This window comes from Mytilus edulis, chromosome 2, assembly GCF_963676685.1.
Source record: "Mytilus edulis chromosome 2, xbMytEdul2.2, whole genome shotgun sequence".
Lineage (NCBI taxonomy): Eukaryota > Metazoa > Mollusca > Bivalvia > Mytilida > Mytilidae > Mytilus > Mytilus edulis.
In genome coordinates, this window is record NC_092345.1 from 88,651,936 (window position 1) to 88,673,346 (window position 21,411).

General features: G+C 32.5%; 1 protein-coding gene across 1 annotated transcript; it reads left to right on the plus strand.

Annotated features, from left to right (window-relative positions):
- The first annotated feature begins 10,684 nt into the window (after positions 1-10,684).
- On the plus strand, positions 10,685-18,165 carry LOC139511070 (zonadhesin-like). Its single transcript, XM_071297641.1, has 10 exons — positions 10,685-10,760; positions 10,980-11,171; positions 12,154-12,345; positions 12,627-12,871; positions 13,704-14,014; positions 14,368-14,663; positions 15,238-15,437; positions 15,648-15,840; positions 17,143-17,382; positions 17,900-18,165. The coding sequence occupies exons 1-10, from the start codon at positions 10,721-10,723 to the stop codon at positions 18,163-18,165; spliced, it is 2,175 nt and encodes a 724-aa protein (XP_071153742.1). The 5' UTR covers positions 10,685-10,720.
- The last annotated feature ends 3,246 nt before the right edge of the window (positions 18,166-21,411 follow it).

Consider the following 21,411-nt stretch of genomic DNA (forward strand, 5'->3'; position numbering starts at 1 on the left):
TCTAATTCAAAATATTTGAAATTTGAAAAACATCTTACGACGTTTTTTGATTTGGTAAACAAACCCTGTTCTAATTCAAACAAAATATATGTGACACGTTCGTTACAGCATAACTCAGATTGCAGTTTGTATGAAGCCAGAGAAAGACAGAGTTGTGGGTGTGGTTGATGAGGAAACGTTCTATTAACAGCACCCTAGCTGCCCTTCAGTGAAACTGATAATATTGTGTCATAATTCGAAATAAAACATGAATCGCACATCAAAAGCAGCATAGTGTAATTTAACTCAATATCATCAAACAGAATGATAAAGATTTTACATTTCTACAACATAAAAAATTATGATAAAAAGTATATGTTTTCCGATAATATTTTTTTAACTGCTTTACACATTCTGTCTGTGAAATATTTTTAATATCTACCTCTTTTTTTATCGATTTCTCCTATGGATTACTGTTGGCGCGAGCGATATGAACCAGTATACAACTCTTACTTGTATCATGATCATTTTATAACAATACATTTGATACCTTATTTCCTCTTTCATTTACAAAATCACATGTTTTCGTCTTTTTAGTTATCATTCTACCCAAGAAATTAAGACAGATACGGTAAAAACGGTATTTCATGATTCGCACTTCTAGAACACTGCTTTCATGCATGATATTTAGAATCTCATTAAAAAGAAATAATATAATAATGTCTTCTTTGATTAAACAAACAAATATTACACTTTCAGAAGTAATCAATCCGAAACAACAATGTAAATGATTTACTAGAAAGAAAACGTGCAAAGTAAATGATTTTTGTCTAAAATTAGTAGACAACTTAGATTTACTTCATCAAGCAATATTCTGTTTAATCAAAACTCCGATTTTCACTATAAAGGACTAGAAAGTTCTAATAATATGTTAAAAGTAAAAATATGTAATTTATTACAAAAAGTAAAAAACTGCTGAAAATGACAAAAGGTCCGGAAAAAAAGAAAAGGCATCACTGTAACTTTTAAAGGAAGAGCAGCACTACAAGCGATCATCCTTTTTCTGTTAATCTTATGAGCGTGTTTGGTTTTTGTGTCTATAAATTAGAATTTAAGTACCTTATTCAATGAAATATCTTATAATATTTAGCATAAGATAAATGAATCATTCGTTTTGACTAATATAAAACAGCCGTGTGCCTCGAAAAGGAAATATTAAATATCATAAAAATTCATTCAGCCAGTGTTTTTATACACATGTTTTGTTCATTATTTCCTTCAAACCATTACGCATATTTTTTATATCTAAGATCAAAAATGTTTATGCCTTGTTCATTAGTTCAAACTGTTATTAAAACTTAAGTTTGTATTTGCATTGACAAACACATGCAAGGAGTTAATATACAAATGATTGTTACAGATAATTTTCAATAAGTTCAACTTCTTTTTTTTTTTTAAAGTTTTTATTTAATTCAATGTGTAGTAATTGTATGAACGTGACAGTCAGACTATAACTTAAATCTGAAAGTAACACTTTTATGAAATTAGTGCGTTTTTAGGAAAACGTATCATTTGATAGAATTTCGAGAAGTTATGAATAATAAAGTAGCTTTATTATGAACAAAATTCATTTGAAATTAATGTCCACAGAAGATCATGCTTGTACCAAGTCAGGAATATGACAGTTTTAATCCATTCGTTTGATGTGTTTGATGTGTTTGAGCTTTTGATTTTGCCATTTGAGTTTTTCTCGGAGTTTAGTATTTTTGAGATTTTACTTTTGTCTAAGATATTTAGAATCGTAGTCTCTTATCTATTTATCTATCGACGGAGCATTTAAAAAACAAGGTTAAACTGACAAATGTCAACAAATTAAAGCTGAAACTAAATTATGTCACTGTTAGAATGAAGGGACATCATTTCTTTGTACATCGAACCTTTAAAACAACTATTGTAGCTTTAAGAAAACAAACATTTTACAAACAACTAAGGGAACTAGATCAAAACGTCAATTGTTGAGAAGTCTTTCTTTTCGAACAGTAGAACATATGTAAAAATAGACGTAGATTACGTACATTGAAAATCTTCAAAAACACACATCAGACATTGAAAAGTCTTCAGTGACTTCATAAAACTAGGAGCTGTGGTCTCAGATATGTAGCTAATAATGTTTTTCGCATACTGTCAATGGAAGTTATAATACCCCTGAATAAACCTGAATACGTAGAAAACATAGAAAACGTTTGTCAAAGAACCATAATAATAATGAAAACAAGCAGAAAAAATACAAAAAGATGTTTCCCTTTGATAAAAAAAAGAATAAAAAAAAAAGGCAACCCTACAATACTGATGTCTAAAGACCGAAGACAGCAAATACATGTCATATGTAAGTTGCAAAATTTATCAAATGGAACAAGTCATCAAATTCAACTAATTTGTATGTTTTTAATATGATACCGTCACTAGCTTTACTTTCAAGTTAACATTACAACTGTAGTTAATATGCACATTCAACGACCTATAATAAAACTCAATTGTAAAAGAGGGTGCAACGATATCAGAGGGACATTCAAAGTCGTAAATGAAAATAAACTGACAACGTAATGGCTTAAAAGATAAAAGAAAAACAATAGTCCATAAAACTCAACAAAGATAACTACACACAAAGCAACACGAACTCACTCTAAACTGAAAGTAATCTCAGGTGCTCCGAAGTGGTAAGCAGGCCCTGCTCTACATTGTGCATCCGTCGTGTTATTCATGTTGGAACAAACCCTGTAACAAGTTTTATTCGGTAGTTCACTTTGTTAATTGGGAACAGGATTGTAATAACGACGTTGGGAACGTATCCGCTGTCATTTGTGAAACGGATATTCCATAACGGTCGACTAAATCGTGATGGCGTCCATAAAATTGACGATGGGATGATTTCAACTTCACCATTTGGAACTCTTGTTTTAATTTCTTCCTGATGAACCGCAAACCCTCTATCAAGGAAATCAAGATAGTAAATACAAGCCTTGGGAAATTATATCATTTAGGAGATATATATACGCGGCTTGAATGTTGCTACATTGATATAGAAAGTTTACAATTGGGAAGCTATATTTTTATCACTTTTGTCGTAAAATTTTGTTTTTAACCGAGCGTCATTATCAATTTCTAGATGTAAGTGAAGGTATGAGGCAAGCCCAACTTATCATTTTTACCAAGTTAAATAAATGGAATAGATGCGTTCAACACAGTCACCAAATTTTGAATTGTTTAATGAGTAAACGAAATCTTCATAGAGGAAAGTATAGTAAAAGTATACTGCTAACTACTTTTCTCCTTCCAAAGAAATTCCTGTATGAGGTCAGTCTAATAAGTATAAAGGAACAAGTCGACAAGAAGAGGGGCACATTTGGTTTCCATTGAAATGCCGATAGTTTGTTGAAAAATACGTCAAAAAAGTCCAAGTACCGGTCAGTGAAATAGAAATGTTAGAGGTAGCAACAAATCATTATTTTGTAAATAAGGAGGAAACAACTGGATAGTAGGTCTGGCTGCTGTTAGAGTTCATGCAATTCCCTCAGTTATTATAGTGTTTGTTAATTTCAAATGTCTTCTCTATCGATTTATGAGAATTAAGAATCGATAACTAGTGTTGCATTATTTATACTTTCTTTCCTTGAAGAAATAGGACAGGACTTTGGCTTGATTTAGTTCATTTTGAGTATTTAACTGGAAAGATTACATCGACGTATTGATTGTTTCTTTCATATTTAGAATAAAAAAAAAAGTCATCACCAATTGGAAAAACATATTCGAAGAATTATATGATATGAAACATCATTTGAAGTGAACTATTTTCATTGTAGCAATTTAGAAAATATCATTACTATCTCAATATCCTATATGCATTTCAATACAATACAAACGAAGGGGTAATAAACACCAATATTTCAAACGCAGATGGTAATTTTGTTATCAACACCACAAAGTTAACAACAGTTTGAGTTGTACCGTGAAAAAATAAGTGAACTTATTTATAGGGCTTGTAAGATCCATCTATTTACAGCTAGACGTTTATAATTATAAAAAGAGGGACGAAAGATGTCAGAGGGACAGTCAAACTCATAAATCGAAAATAAACTGACAACACCATGGCTAAAAATGAAAAGGACAAATAGACAAACAATAGTGCACATGACACAACATAGAAAACTAAAGAATAAACAACACGAACCCCACAAAAACTGGGGGTGATATGAGGTGCCCCGGAAGGGTAAGCAGATCCTGCTCCACATGTGTTACCCTTCGTGTTGCTTATGAGATAACAAATCCGGTAAATAGTCTAACTCGGTAGGTCAAATTTATGAAAGGGAAGGGAATTGTAGTTACGATGTAAGGAACATATCCGATATCATTTGTGAAATGGTTATTCCATAACGGTCAACCAATGGCGTCCGTAAAATTTACGAAGAGATGATTTCAACTTCACCATTTGGAACTCTTGATTTAATAGCTTCCTTGTGAGCAACAACCCTCTATAAAGAAATACATGCTAAGAAATGCAAGCACGAGAATATCGTATCAATTGGGATATATTTACACAGTATGCAGGTGCTGCTGGAATGTTGCTACTTAGAAATGGAAAGTTCACAATTGGAAATCTGAAATCATCTCTTTTGTCGTAAAGTTTTGTTTTCAATCGACCCTCATTGTCAATTTCTAGATGTAAGTCAAGATATGAGGCCGACTTAACTGTATCTGTTGTATCCTTTATCTCTACTTCAATGGAAAAAGTTAACATGTGATACCTCACAGTTTTGCTCAGTCTTTAGTTTTCTATGTTTTGTTTGTGAACTGATGCTTGTCTGTTGGTCTTTGTTTTCTTTTTTAGCCACGCCGTTGTCTTTTTATTTCGTCATGAACTTTAATGTCCCTCTAGTCTCTTTCTCTTCCCATTGATAAGATGCTATTCCCGATGCTTATAAATACAGAGTTTTCTAGGAAACTCAATCTTTCGATCGATATCTTGACTCTAAAAGAGTTTTAAGGTAGTTAAAAATTCAACATAAGAGGCCTATAGAATTTAATCATTGCAAAGAACAGTATCTTTAAGTTGACTATAACTAAAGAAATAGGTAGATATGCATTCAAAAACAATAGGCTGAAGAAACCAAAGAAACAAAACCGAAAATACAATTGCAAAAGCAGAACATTACAAACGAAAAGTCCCTAATCAAATGGCAAAATCAAAGGATAGATAAAACACATCAAATGAATGGACAACGACTGTCATATTCCTGGCTTGGTACAGGCATTTTCAACTGTATAAAATGGTGCATTGAACCTGGTTTTAAAGCGCTAAACCTCGCACTTGTACGACAGTCGCATCAAATTTAATAACATTGATAATGATGCGTCACCGTTTTGTTTTCTATCCTGTGGGTTTGTCGTTGATGGAATATTTTCGTTTTTGTTCTGAAGTTGGCATGTTGTGTCGACTTTTATCATATTTTTGTAATTTGTTTTGTGCGTTTCTCTGTTAAATGCTCATTCGTATGTATGTGCTGTATTTCTGTTATATACTGTGGTCATTTCAGTCTTTTTTTTTTAACATAAAGCGGGAGTTTTGGGTAGCTAGTAAATCATATTTAACCCACCAGTTTTTCTCAAAGTGTCCTGTTTCAAGTCAGGAATATATATGTTGTTATCGACTAGTTCGTTTCTATGTATGTTAGCTGTTTTTTGGTTGTTGTTGCACTTCAATATTCCTGTTGTTTGCTTGTCTCCTCTTATAGTTGAGGTTAGCTTTGTAACCCGGATTTTGTTTTCTATTAATCGATTTATGACCTTTGAACTCCGCAATACTACTGTTGCCTTTGTTATTCAAACCAATAGACGTTTTAACAATAGCCTAACCCTGTTTTTTTTTATATCGGATAGTTACAATATTTTAAATAGTTGCTCCATCATTTGATATATAAGTGCTCTAACTGATAGAAATGCAGATAAGGACAAATTGTTATGATAGATAATAATTAAATCAAAACATGATATATATAAAAACGTGATATGGTCAATAAAAATGCAAATAGGAACATCTAGAAACAAAGCAATCGAAAAAAGTTTCATATGAAGTAATACAATATATATAGATGACGATGATTTGAATTTTTTCCGTCTGATTTGACCTCCAACTGACATAATGATTTAGTTGTGTATAATTTCAGATCCCATCTGTGACATGTAAAGGGGTCAGTTTCATATATAAATGCTTGACCACTATTCTCATGCGCTTTAAGTATCTTTGTTTCCAACAAAATGGGACAGGTAACGGTTGCTCTTGTAGCATCGTTAATAGCTGTTTATGTAAAGTTTACTGAAGGGTACCTTAAGTCGATAAATACACACACACACACACACACACACACACACACACACACACACACACACACACACACACACACACACACACACACACACACACACACACACACACACACACACACACACATAAGGTTCTTCACTCATTGAGTGGGATACTCTATTTATCCACTCAACATATTTAAACATATGCCTTAGATTAAAGTATCAAGATAGAGAAATATTGTAAACGCGAAATGCTTTGGCGGAATCTGTTTCTCTAAAGTTTTATCAAAAGACGATATGTATAAAACTTAAACGATCTACTTAATAGCTTAACCGATTCTGTGAAGAGTCACAATCAGAAAGTGTCGCTTCCTCACTGACGCTACAATAGCAATATCGAAGGCAAGTACGAAGAAAGAAGTCTTAGTTGACTAATGAAGAACTGAGAATAAGTGAATCACTAATTTGCTATAAAAAAAAAGTTTCCAGTCGGTCATGGGCAGTAGAAAAACATATACTAGTACTGCCAGATCGTAGCATATAGAAATATGTTAATATAAAAAAGAAGATGTGGTATGATTGCCAATGAAACAACTATCCACAAAAGACCAAAATGACACAGACATTAACAACTATAGGTCACCGTAAACATGTTTACTTTCTTGTGAACAAGAAGTTTCCCGTAACAGTTTTGTATGTAGTATTTTCAAATCTTACGAATTGGTAAAATGGAAGCGCACATCTTTAAATATCCCCTATTTTTTTCTTATAATTGAATATAATTAATCTCTTTAAGAAATTCTTCTTTAAACATTACTTATTGATAATCACTTGAATCAAAACCAATTGAAATGATCAATTTGATTAATATTTCGTTTTTCAGAGTTTGCAGTGGGCATTACCAGGCCACTTGCACCAAATACATATACTATCAGGAAAGAATGACAAGATCTTGTGGAATATTTGGCTGGGTAGATGTACTTATTACAATAAAATTGAGAATGGAAATGGGGAATGTGTCAAAGAGACAACAACCCGCCCAAATAAAAAACAACAGCAGAGGGTCACCAACAGGTCTTCAATGTAGCGAGAAATTTCCCCACCCGGAGGCGTCCTTCAGCTGGCCCCTAAAGAAATATATACTAGTCCAGTGATAATGAACGCCATACTAATTTCCAAATTGTACACAAGAAACTAAAATGAAAATAATACAAGACTAACAAAGGCCAGAGGCTCCTGACTTGGGACAGGCGCAAAAATGCGGCGGGGTTAAACATGTTTGTGAGATCTCAACCCTCCCCTATACCTCTAACCAATGTAGTAAAGTAAACGCATAACAATACGCACATTAAAATTCAGTTCAAGAGAAATCCGAGTCTGATGTCAGAAGATGTAACCAAAGAAAATAAACAAAATGACAATAATACATAAATAACAACAGACTACTAGCAGTTAACTGACATGCCAGCTCCAGACTTCAACTAAACTGACTGAAAGATTATGATTTCATCATATGAACATCAGGCACAATCCTTCCCGTTAGGGGTTTAGTATCATACCATCATAACATATATGAGAAGAACATAACCCGTGTCATGCCAACAACTGTTTTAGAATAAATGTGTTTAGTTCCGATGCAAAGACCTTATCAGTGACTCAATATTAACGCCAAAATATGCAATCTTTAATGACTTGACAACAGTATCGTAATTATATCCCTTCTTAATAAGTCTATTCAAAGGTTTTGTAAGTTTCTGAGGTGAATACTGACACCTTTGAGCTTTATAAAGAATATTACCATAAAAAATTGGATGTGAAATACCTGAACGTTTTAGAAGTCTGCATGTTGAGCTATATTTACGAATGATGTCTTTATACCGATGATAAAATTTAGTAAATGTTTTGACTAGTTTGTGATATCGAAAACCCTGGTGTAATAATTTTTCAGTAATACATAAATTTCTCTCGTTAAAATCTAAAACATTGTTACATACACGAGCGAATCGTACAAGTTGAGATATATAAACACCGTAAGATGGTGACAAGGGAACGTCACCATCTAAAAACGGATAATTAACGATAGGAAATGAAAAATCATCCCTTTTATCATAAATTTTAGTATTCAGCTTTCCATTAGTGATATAGATATCAAGATCGAGAAAAGGGCAGTGGTCATTGTTAGTATTAGCTTAATTTAAAGTAAGTTCAACAGGATAAATTTCATTAATATACATACTGAAGTCGTCATTATTGAGAGCCAAAATATCATCCAAATATCTAAAAGTATTGTTAAATTTGTTTGTCAGATGTTGTTTCGATGGGTCTTTGCTTATTTTTGTCATAAATTGTAACTCGTATGGATTTAAAGCATTAACATGTATTTTTTCTCGAAAAGTCTTGAGAAAATTTAACTAGCTAGCTAACTAACTAATTAATTAACTAACTTACTATCTAACTGACTAACTAACCAATCTACTTACTTACTAACTATGTAACTCACCACAGATGTAAGTCACATTGTTTTACATGAATTGTCTACAATATATAGTAATAAAATAAGGCGACTGTAATTTATCGATTTTCAAAGCTTGTAAATCGATTAAAAAGGGACAAGTCGAGGTATCTAACAAAAAGCAGCAAATAGCATGAAGATAAAAAGGTGTAAGATCGGGTATATCGAAAAGGTAAGTAACTCCTGACATGCATGCATCGCCAGCTATGCGAATTAAAACTCAGTCAAAATGTCACAATCGGAAACAGGACACAATGGGTTAAATTACTGACTCGATGGTTAAACTGGTGTCTAAAGATGTAAGACCATTTTAACATATCGATAGTAAATTAAGACATCGACACATTATATTGGTCAACCAATCCGTGATGATGACTGCAAAAGGTATGTAGTGTCGATTTCAGTCGTTCCTCTTCATAACTCAGCACGGGTTATTGTGTTTAAGGAGCACACGGTAGTCAATGAAGTCTATTTAGTGTGAACATACACAACCGTAACCTTTTAACTGGGACCTGTTTTAACCATACGAGTCACATTGACTGTATCATTGGATTGAATTTGACGAGTCAAAAATTTGAGTTCAAAATATCATTATAAAATAACATACATATTTAATAATACAGTGTGCTTTATTTGTTCATATTTGCTATGTTCATCATCTAAGTTTACAAATAAATATCTCTTTATTTATTAGAGAAAGTGGAAAAACAGGATACTTCAATTGTTTGAAGAATTGTCCAGCAGGTATGTCGAATAAAACAAAAATAATAAGAACAAAACCACCATGTACGAAGCTTTTAATGATTTTGTTCTTGCTGCTAGAATCCACATATGTATTGAAATGCACATTTTTTTTCTATCAATTAAATCGATTGAAAGGGTAATAAATAAAAGCCAACCCCTTATTAAATGGAAAATCAAAAGCTCATTAAGCTAGTTATCAGTCAAGAATTCATGTGGGGTTTTTGGTAATAATGACGGCCCCGTGTAATAAACATTTATCATGTGTTTAGTAGTAAATACAGTAGTTTTGAATATTTGATAAATAGCCTGCTGTTTAATCAATATCGCGCAACTTTGATGCGCATCCTGTATCGCATACCTTTATCACACCCTTTATCACACCCCGACTTTTTTTTTTTCAAAATTCGTTTTTATTTATGAAAGCTTTAGAAATATTTTTCCTCAAAATAGGTCCAAAAGAACGGTCATTCGGGCGTGACGCAATTTATTGAATGACGTCACTGTTTGGTATGTGACGTCACGAAATGTAGCTATAAAAAATACAAAACACACAAAAAAATACAATAATAAACAAAATATTTTTAAAACAACAGCACGCAAATCTTAAGGTAACCCAGGTGCTTCGAATAAGTAATTGAACAGTTCTTTTAGAAGGCTTTTAAAACAAGACAAAAGTAGAACTAAAGGTAACCCAGTGCTATGGATCAGAAAACAGTTTATATAATATAATACTCTCCTGTTGAAATATATGATAAAGCGTATAAAACATGGCAAAATCCGTACCACATGCCGTATCACCCTCTACCAATATCATCCCTTGGTCCTGAATGCCATTGGGCTGATATTGGTGTCTCGGGATGATACGACACAATTTTTTTTCTCCAAAAGGCCAAAAAAAGTTAAAAAGTTTTTTTTAGCAAAACGCATTTGACTGACAGGTCGAACAACTGATGTTCTTAAACCCTGCTGTCTCCCATTGGCGAATCAAAAATGAATTGATCATCAGATTTTACAAATGGATCTTAATATTAATTGAATACCAAACAAAAAAAACAATAAACTTGTGCTCTCTCTATATACATATACCCGAAGTATGGTGGCAAGACATGTCCGGGAGAGTCCACAATGACTTCCTCACAGACATGCAATACCAAACCCTGTCAAAGTACGTAATTTTACCTCGAAATGTTATACACTTATGTTTTCAATTTTTGCATTTTATTGAGTTATACAAATGTTTGTATCCATTATTTGTTAATTTTTAAGACCAATTATGGTATATATCAAACAGTAGTTAACGTTTAAATGAAAATTACCCGATATTTAGCATGATAAGTTTGAATGAAAGTACATGATAAACAATAAACCAGCCTTTTTCATGCAGTTGATGGGAAATGGGGAGCTTTCTCAAAATGGAGTGAATGGGGACGTTGTTCTGTAACCTGTGGACACGGTGTAAAAACGAGGACTCGTTCAAGATCATGTGATAACCCTGAACCAAAATACGGTGAAACGGCATGTACGGGAAAATCAGTAACAGTTGACTCACTAGAATGCACAGAAATACAGTGTCCAGGTATACTATCTTTCAAATATATTACGTTGAATACAAAATAAACCAAGCATTCTATGAAATAGTAGTATTCAATTTAAAAGAGAGGCGAAAGATATCAGAGGGATATTCAAACTCATAAATCGAACATAAATTAACAACGCCATGGCTAAAACAGATCAAACAGATAAGACAAACAGACAAGTAGTAGTCTTTGAGTTCTGTTGTCAAGAATTTCTGATTCGGTCTTTTAAATGTATTTTGATATTCTATTTCCCAATACAGAATTGTTGAAAAAAAATAATTCAACTTTGACACATGTTTATATGCATGATACATGCAAGAAACGTCGTATATGATAGTCCTTAGTAATAAAATGTTAGGCTTATTACAGATCTCTGGTATTAATTACAAATACAGATTTATTTCGTATTCAGGCTATTGTTCCACTACTAAAGTGTCTTTTCAAATTACTAGTATACTTGGTAAATGGTTATAAATTGTTCATATACGGCCTATGAAAATAGTGGAATTAATCACTTTTGGAGCGTCAAACATTTGTTGTAAGTAATTGATAAATTGCATTCTTATATAATTGATTTCGAATCTGTATAAAGTTTTCATTTTTCTTCAAAATATACCACTTTGCCTCATAATCTTATTAAGAAAAATTCACACATATATTTAAAAGGACATTAAAATGTCAGTCCTATTGTTAAATCACCATGTTTAGATAGTGACATTCCCCCTGTCACAATCTTTGTATCCTTTGATGGCTTGTTGGTTGAAAAATATCTGATGGTCTCCATAAACATTATCTTTCCTTTTGAAGTCTTTTTAAACACAACCCTTTACCATTATCGTTTCAATTGCAATACCCACCCCTGGATAAATTGTTCATTAGTGCTAGTTCAGAAATATGATAGACTTGCATTTGTACGTTAGGCAACCAACAATAAATCATTCAATTATTTTTGAGACTATAACTTCATCTTTTATGCATTAGTTGATGGTGGCTGGACAGATTTCTTGTCATGGTCGATATGGACGACCTGTTCGGAAACCTGTGGTTTTGGAGTAGAGAAAAGTTCTCGCATAAGATTATGCGAAAATCCCGAACCCGAGTATGGTGGGAAACAGTGTGCCGGTGATAGCACGGATAAAAGAACACAGCAGTGCAAAATAAAGGAATGTCCAGGTAAAGTTTTTGAATTGTTTGTGTTTAATTTTTCTATCAGGAAATGAAAACTTATTCACATTTATTAAATAGTTATCAAAGGTACCAGGATTATAACAAAGTACGCCAGACGCGCGTTTCGTCTACATTAGACTCATCAGTGACGTTCATATCAAAATATTTATAAAGCCAAACAAGTACAAAGTTGAAGAGCATAAAAATGTGTTTTGAAATCCCTGGTACAATTTTCTTACAAACAAGCTCCTGGTCATAACTGTCACCACATTTTATCTTTTATAAAGGTTATTGTGAATGTAGCACAGTTGGTGACACACATTACAGAACATTTGATGGACAATGGATAGATTTTATGGGATCCTGTCATTATCTACTGGCCAAGACAGCTCCGGACGACATTGATTGTCATTTCTCTGTCGTCGTAATCAATAAGGCAGCTAGTCAAACATCAGAGCTTCCTTACACACGTACCATAGAATTAGCTATAAAAGATTACACGATTCGTCTTCTTCCAGACAAAGTAGTTTTGGTACATAAATAAACTTATTCTTTTTTTCTACTACATAGATTTTGGGTCTGTTTTCTTGTTTTGGTGATCTAATCTTGGATTGCAAAGTAGCAGATAACCATCGATCAAGATCTTTAATGACATTTGCAATTTTCTTGAAAGCACGCAATTCTTTTGTAAGACATTAATCTTAATAAAGAAAATATGTTTCATCATATTTTTACGTCTGTTTGTTTTATAAAACAGAATACTTTTTTTCACAAGGACGCGATTATTTGGCGTAATCGGCGTCAAACTTTTATATTATTTAACACTGAAAAAACTGTCAAAACTAAATTGGAATTGATGATCATGTTGATATCTAGGGTTTTCAAGGACAAACAGAAGTTTGAAAATTTGTTGCAACGAAGTGTTTGTTTTCAGTTACACATTTTGAATATCTTCTACCGAAGACTGATTAATTACAACTGTTATAAAAACGGCATTTCAAATGATTGTGTTATGCTTAGTTTCAATGTTCGTATCATAGAAGTTGATGAATAATTGTTTCCTTCATGGATAAATATTAAACGATATTGTTTCTGTCAAAAAACTTGAATTTCATCACATCATCTTTCCAACAACTGAAAAAAAATAACATGTAATTCGAATAAATTCTTCAACCTATGTTCTTTCTTTATGAAACTATAGATAAAAGTTGTTTGCTCAACCAATATTGTCAATTAAGATATGAGCAGATAGATAAAAAAATTGTAAAAAAATGGCAAGATGAAATAAACAAATTTTAGTCTTGATTTCCATTTTCAAATTCTGATATTTAACATTAGACTTATGTTGTGTGTGCTTCTTTCAGGTTGATGGTACCAAGATCAGTTTACCATACAATACGAAAGACAATTCAGTTAATATATTTGTAAGTGGACGATATGTACGGGTACAAACCAACTGTGACGTAATTTTAGAATGGGATGGGTCGAAGAATCTTGAACTTGCAGCACTTGACACCTTTGCAAAACGTATGACAGGTATATGTGGAGATTGTGACGGAATACGAAATGAATTTAGTGCCACAAATGACAGTAAACCAATAGACGAGCCTTTAAAAATTGGAATGATAGTTGAAACATTTGAACTCGCAGAAGAAGCAAGAGAAGCTGGCGACACGTATGTTCTTTACAATTCGTTTTCTGCTTATGTTCACATGGTATTCATGATTTGAAACAAGTTTTAAGGTTTTCCTGTTTGGTGAAAATGGCTGCAAATGGTGGTAAATGCGTTGATCATAGTACTGTGAGTTCAACATGCCCCTTCAATATCCATTGAGCTGTTCTGTTGCTATGTATGCAAGATTCAATATAAAAAATCAAATACTAATCGCTTCTTAATGACAATCCTAAAATTTTAAATCAAAACGTTTTTCAATTGAAAAATAAAACAATCGCAATTTGAGCATGGCTATAAGAAGAATTGTCTTATTTTACCAATACATCGTAACTGAATTGTTAATATTATTGTAGATGTGGAGTTTTGTCTGAAATACCGGCAACCACTGGTGACATAAATGAAATTGCAAAAGCCCCAGAATTTTGTGGATATCTGATTTTGAAAGAAAATGGTACCAGTCCTTTTCAAGAGTGTCTTGAAAGTTTCACTATACAAGCAGATAAACATTACAACATGTGTGTCTCTGATGTATCATTATATTACAACACAAATAAACTGGGGAAAGCAGTTTGTGACAATTTGGAATCATTTGCCCTTCGTTGTGCAGAGGAATCTATTGAAGTAAACTGGAGAGCTGATGCGTTTTGTCGTAAGTTGAGCAAACTTGAAAATGAAAATAACACTTAATAAATTTTGGGTGTATTACGCCCTTTTCCGGATAGACTTTCATCGTGAATGCTCAAACGCAAACATTTAAAATGGAAGGGATACATAAATAGCTAGAATTAGTGATACCTATAACACTAAATAGGACATTAACAAGTAACCAAGTAATACTAAGGCCAACTTTACTTACAGAGATTTGAAACTTAGCTTTGGTCGGGTTGTTATCTCTTTGACATATTCCTTATTTCCATTCTCATTTTTTCTGAGTAATGAGGTTTATAGGTGTTTGATATTATTTAAAAAAAACACAATACAAACAGTATTCATGAAATAGTTCAAAATGCAAATTTACTGATGTTAAAATACCACAAATAAGACAAATTGACATAAACATAACATATACTGGAGTATCAATATATTATCATTATGTAGCAATGTTTTAAAATAAGTTAAGTTTATAGTTAATCATAATTTAGTTTTTATATCGTCCTGCTTGAACTTTATTTTCCATATAGGAAAATTCAATATATTAGTTATGTAAGCATATATTTCAATAGCTTTATCCTGTGGTATCAATGAAGTATACTCAGATCACGTGAGTGGCTGCCAAGCTAACTGTGTCAACAGGAACAGTGATAAAACATGTGAATTATCGTTCACTGAAGGTTGTGCTTGTGAAGAAGGATATATACTAAGTGGAAAAGAATGTGTCAAGGCTGATGATTGTGGATGCAGTAGTGATGTCGGGTATATTGGTGTAAGATTTTTAAAACGTTACAGTATAGAATAATGATTCTTAAATACATTTAATGATCAGCCACTATATTGTCTGTTTCACACAGGATGATTGAATGTTATTTAGGCAAAAGTTGTCCAATAAGAATTCATTTATATAGTAATTGTAATTAATAAAAATATAAATCAAGTGCATCTGGGTTTGCGAAATTGGCTTTTGATTTTATTTCAGCTTGGCGACGAAGTTTTATCAGGTGATTGTACAAAGAATTACAAATGTATCCGTATCAACGGAACAGGAAATCTTATTGAAGAAGCAGCTACTAAATGTCACGAGAATGCAGTTTGTCAGCCGAACGCTGAGGGAGATCTTTTATGTAGATGTAAACCCCAGTATGAAGGAGATGGAATCGTAGAATGTAAATGTAAGCTTAAAGGTTGAAAAAAAAGACACAACAAATTATTGTCATATGTTTTATAACAAATACATCGAAACAATAAAAACCATTTGTTTCCAGTACAGCTACAGCTTATGAACATTTCTTTTATTTTGAGAAACTTGATTAATTGAAAACTATATTTTATCATATAACAGTATAGTTGACGTAGCTTGCGTTTACCGATGGATTTATTTCTCATGTTTACTGCATCAGGTGCACATTCCGACAATTAATGTCGATTCAGTGTTGATCTGGACTCTAAAAGAAACGTTGTCTTCCGAAAATAAATAAAATATTGCCACACATTTACAAATGCGTAAATACAAAATTTAATCCCCGGTATTTTTTTTTAGAAGAATTAGAAATATGCAAAAGGTAGAAAAAGTTCTTAATTTTAAGTGATCGCACACTCTTATAACAGCATATTTACATTAAACCATAACCGTATTATCATGTCAGTAATTTGTCTCTTTCGAATATAAAGGACTATAAGTTATCTCATTGTTTAGTTTTGGTGCACGGTTTCGATAATGTTTCCCAAATTGCAATAAATTCTAAAACAGCGTATAAAACAGTGGACTTACATGTATATCCTTAGTTAAAACAGTTTACCAGCGAGCCAAATGGTAGTTATAACATTAAACAGAACCGATTTTCTGTACCAGATGCGCATTTCGACCATCTGTATCCCCTCAGTGATGATCGAAGTAAAAATATTTGAATGAAAACAGAACCTAATTGAAGCGTTGAAAAACCAATAAGAAACAAAACATTTACAATATTAACTGAATCTTCACCATATTGTCGTTGAAACATTAATTTGTAGCTGGAGATGCTTTCCCTATCGTCGCACCAAGTCTAGTCCTTTTTTTTTTAGTTCAAAGGAATCCATCAACTTGTTTGACTTCAAATATTATCTCCCAATTGATCATCAATAACTTGCACATGTCTGTTTATGTGAATTAGTCACATTTATTTAACATCTTCTGTCATTTATCTTCAATAAATAGCGCAATTAATTTTATCACAATCAACATTGTACAACGGAATTGACTTTGATTTTTAAAAAAAACTAAAAAAACTATATGATTTATTCATTTTTTAAAGTTTACTATCAGATATTTGTAAAAAAAATTTACCATTATTGCCAGGACGGTTTGTTTGTTTTTCCGATTAGCTAGAAATTACTATCGACATCTGAATGATTGTTGGTAAATATTTATGTGAATCATATAGACTATTTCATTTCTTAAACCCTGCAGATTTTTTTCACATTTTACTTCTCAGCTAAAGAAAAAGACTGTACCTTGACAAAGAGGGGTACTGGTTACAAAGGCAAAACCAGTATTACAGAGTCCGGCATTAACTGTCAAGCATGGGCAGAAAAAAGTCCCCACAAGCACAAATTTGACGTTAAACTAAGTGACCAATCAAATTACTGTAGAAATCCGGACGGTTCTGATAGACCATGGTGTTACACGATAAACAAGGCAAAGAGATGGGAATATTGTGACATTCCAAAATGTGGTATGTACGCCTCAGGTTCTTGATTTATTTGTATTAATTATGTTAAATGTGAGTACAAATGATAAAAATAAACTTAATATAACATCATATTTTTGAAAAAAATATAATTCTATATGTGGCATCTTTTAAGCAATGATACTCATAGAGGTTTATAAGAAGCAGAACAATGGGAAATCCAGAAAAAATAATCAGATTTCTTGAAACACGTCATTTAGTTAATAAGCCATTTGTAGAGTGAGGCATGACAGGTTAAGGATGTGGTGGAAAAGAGCCACGCAGTAATAGAAAAAGTCCATTGGCCGATTAGGAAGCTGTTGTCGACGACATGAGGATTCAAACACTTATATCATCATATATAACTTTAGAGTCTCCACTGGCAGTTAATAATTTCATCAAGTACAATTTTGTCATTACTACGAACGATCACAACCTTATCTTACAATTTTAAAGAGTAACATTTTTTTGTTTGTTTTATGATTCAAATCGTGCTCTTTTTTTCAATTTCTTTATCCAACAGACATTAAAGAATGCAAATTTGACAAGAAAGGGACAAATTATGAAGGTCACAAATCAATAACAACTTCTGGAATAGAATGCCAAACTTGGGGAGCATCTGAACCTCATAAACACAGATTTTCAAAGAAACTCGCTAAGCATAAAAATTACTGCCGTAACCCTGATGGATCTAAAGAGCCATGGTGTTATACATCTGATCCGAATAAAAGAGGGACGAAAGATACCAAAGGGACAGTCAAACTCATAAATCTAAAACAAGAAGGGTAAGCAGATCCTGCTCCACATGTGGCACCCGTCGTGTTGCTTAAGTGATTACAAATCCGGTAAGAGCCATGGTGTTATACATCTGATCCGAATAAAAGAGGGACGAAAGATACCAAAGGGACAGTCAAACTCATAAATCTAAAACAAGAAGGGTAAGCAGATCCTGCTCCACATGTGGCACCCGTCGTGTTGCTTAAGTGATTACAAATCCGGTAAATAGTCTAATTCGGTAGGTCATATAACGTTGGGAATATTGTGACATTCCACTTTGTAGTAGGTATACCAACAATAACTTACAATGCAGAGGCAATATTGTATGGTTGAATAGACACTCTGTTATCGTTATTTAACATGTACAACTTGTTTGTGACATAAGGATAAAAGACAAACGAATTAAACAGTAAAGAACTCTACTTTACTGGTCTGGCAAGTCATCGTCTTACTTGAATTGCTTCAACATATACATATATCAATATGTTTAAAACAAAACAGCACTTATTTAAATTTGAGTGTAATTTAAACTGGATTGACCAGTCTGCATTGTTCTAATGACTTTTAGTTTAAGTAAGAATTGTTTTGATTAATGCTGTTTAAGGATCTTAAAAAGTACAGTATTAACTCCAAGTTTGTAAAGTACAGTTAGAACTAACACATTTACGTAATTTTCACGTTTTATGGAGTATAATACAAATTGAGCTTTGTACTTTAAAGATGGATTCTAATTACATTTTATATTAAAAAAAAAACCCAAAAAACACAGTATTGAAATAACTATTTTTCGTACACCGTTTGATGGTTACTATGTGATATATTTTCTTTGGTAAATTTAGAGGTAAAACAATGTAAAGAAGATGATAGAGGATCGGATTACAATGGCCATCAAAATACAACGTCATCTGGTAAAATATGTCAAGCTTGGGGATCTCAGGAACCTCATCGTCATGGTATCAGTAGATTAGCTGCAGAAATAAACTACTGTCGTAATCCAGATGGCTCAAGCAAGCCTTGGTGTTACACACTTGTGAAGGAAACACGTTGGGAGTATTGTGATATTCCATTGTGCTGTAAGTATCTTCTTTATAATTTTCGAATTAAACGAAAGCCAAAATTAAAAAACAGCTTATAGAAGCCATGTATTGTCTAACGTCATTGTTATAAGTAGTTTATTTATCTTAAATTCTATAAACTTCGACACATTATTAATCTGTACAAGAAATCAGATGATTTTGTTTAGATTATTGCCGTAGGAACTATTCTTATTTTTAACACATAAATTGGTGTGAATAATTGAAAACCATATTTATTGAAACAACCTTATTTCTTTTCAGGACATAAGAAAATCCGGAAAAGAACAAGAGTGAACTGACTAAAATAACTATATATATATGTATATTAAATGTATTTGCAATCAGATGTATTTCTTGAAGATTATATATGCAATCCCACTACTGGTAAAAACGTTGCTTTTCGTTTGCATATATATAACGACCTCATATAAAGAAATATGTTCCTTATGTGTGTTCAAATCTGTTTTGACTGTATTTATAGTTTTTGTTTTACATATGTAAGATCCCTCTACCAATCAATGTCCTTCACTCCATTATATCACCATGGCCACAAATCAATTTTGAAAAACATTCTGACAAAATGATGTTACTTCATCAAAACTATTTTTAACATAGTAAGGTCAAATGCATTATTTTTTTTAATTTCTGACATAAAACAGAACCTTTATATAATAGCTAGCAACATTATCATGTTAACAAAGTGTTGAACTAAGCATGAATGGTATAATACCTATAAAAGTACAAATTTTATTGAATAAGATGCGCATTTCGACAGTTGTCTAAAATATTGGAAAGTTAAATACTTGATACAAAGGTTCTATGATTGATATAACATGTACAAATAATTAAGTACACATTAAAAGGAGTGCGATAGACTTTTAGTTAGTGGCTAAACATCAGACGTAGTAATAGTTGTTAAGGACTTTTGCCTTTCAAAATATAGTAGATAACATCTATATAATACATAACAAGTAAAAGTTGTTTTACTATGATTATCAAAAATTAGAAAAAAATAACTATACACGTCATGGGTGAAAAAAAAGGCCAATAGGACAATTGTTCTCAAAATAAAACATAGCAAACAAAAGACTGAGCTACATAATCCCCCTTCAAAAACTGATCTCAGGTGCTCCTGGTTTGTAAGCAGGTTCTGCTCCACATGTGAAACCCGTCATGTTGCTTATGTAAGTACAACCCCTGTAATAAGTCTAATTCGGTAGGTCAAATTCAGGACAAAAGACGGGATTGTAGTTACTACATTGAAAACAAGTCCGTTATCATCTGTGAAACGGGTCTTCCATAATGTTCAACCACCTCGTGAAGGCATCCGTAGAACTTACGAAAGAATGATTGGTTAAATAGCTTTCTTGTGAGAAGCAACCCTTAGCTATTTCAAGACAATCATGATAAAAAAATACAAACTCTAAACATTTCGTAACAGCTGGGTATGCAGTCGCTGCTTGAATGTTGCTACATAGAAATGGATGGCACGTTCACAATTTGGCAGCTAAAATCATCTCTTTTGTTGTTAGGTTTTTTTTAACCGACCCTCATTGTCATTTTCTAGATTTAAGTCAAGATATGCGGCAAACTTAACTGTTTCTGTTGTAACATGTATCACAAGTTCGATGGGATAATTACGTTCGACATAGTCAACAAATGTTTTAATTGTTAAGTGAGAGAATATAATCTTTAAAGCGGAAAGTACAATTAATAGTTATCAAAGGTACCAGGATTATAATTTAATACGCCAGACGCGCGTTTCGTCTACAGAAGACTCATCAGTGACGCTCAGATCAAAATAGTTGTAAAGCCAAACAAGTACAAAACTGAAGAGCATTAGGATACAGCTAACTTCTATTTTTTCTTCTTAAGAAGTTCCTGTATCAAGTCGTTCATTAAAATTTGTGATGCACGAAGGTAGCGTGATTAACATGCAAATTCCCTAAAGTTTCGGTAAGAATCGGGCAGAAGTCATGCATGTATCTCTTACATAAATAAAGTTTTATTATATGTTTCACAAGCTTTTTTTATTGTGTGTCCTTTTCCACTTGTATACCTGAGATACAGACTAAAGTTTGCTGATTAAGATAGTACTCTTGTATGAAACGAATGATACATACATAAATAACATAGTTAAAGCTTATCTAACATTCGCAAGCACACATCACGTATCTTGGAC

Excerpts from the sequence above, each read along its gene's own strand:
- LOC139511070 (XM_071297641.1), top strand. The coding sequence starts at position 10,721 with ATGACTTCCTCACAGACATGCAATACCAAACCCTGTCAAA. Across the intron at positions 14,664-15,237 it reads GAGAGCTGATGCGTTTTGTC|CTTTATCCTGTGGTATCAAT; the intron begins GTAAGTTGAGCA and ends ATATTTCAATAG. Across the intron at positions 15,438-15,647 it reads GTGATGTCGGGTATATTGGT|CTTGGCGACGAAGTTTTATC; the intron begins GTAAGATTTTTA and ends ATTTTATTTCAG.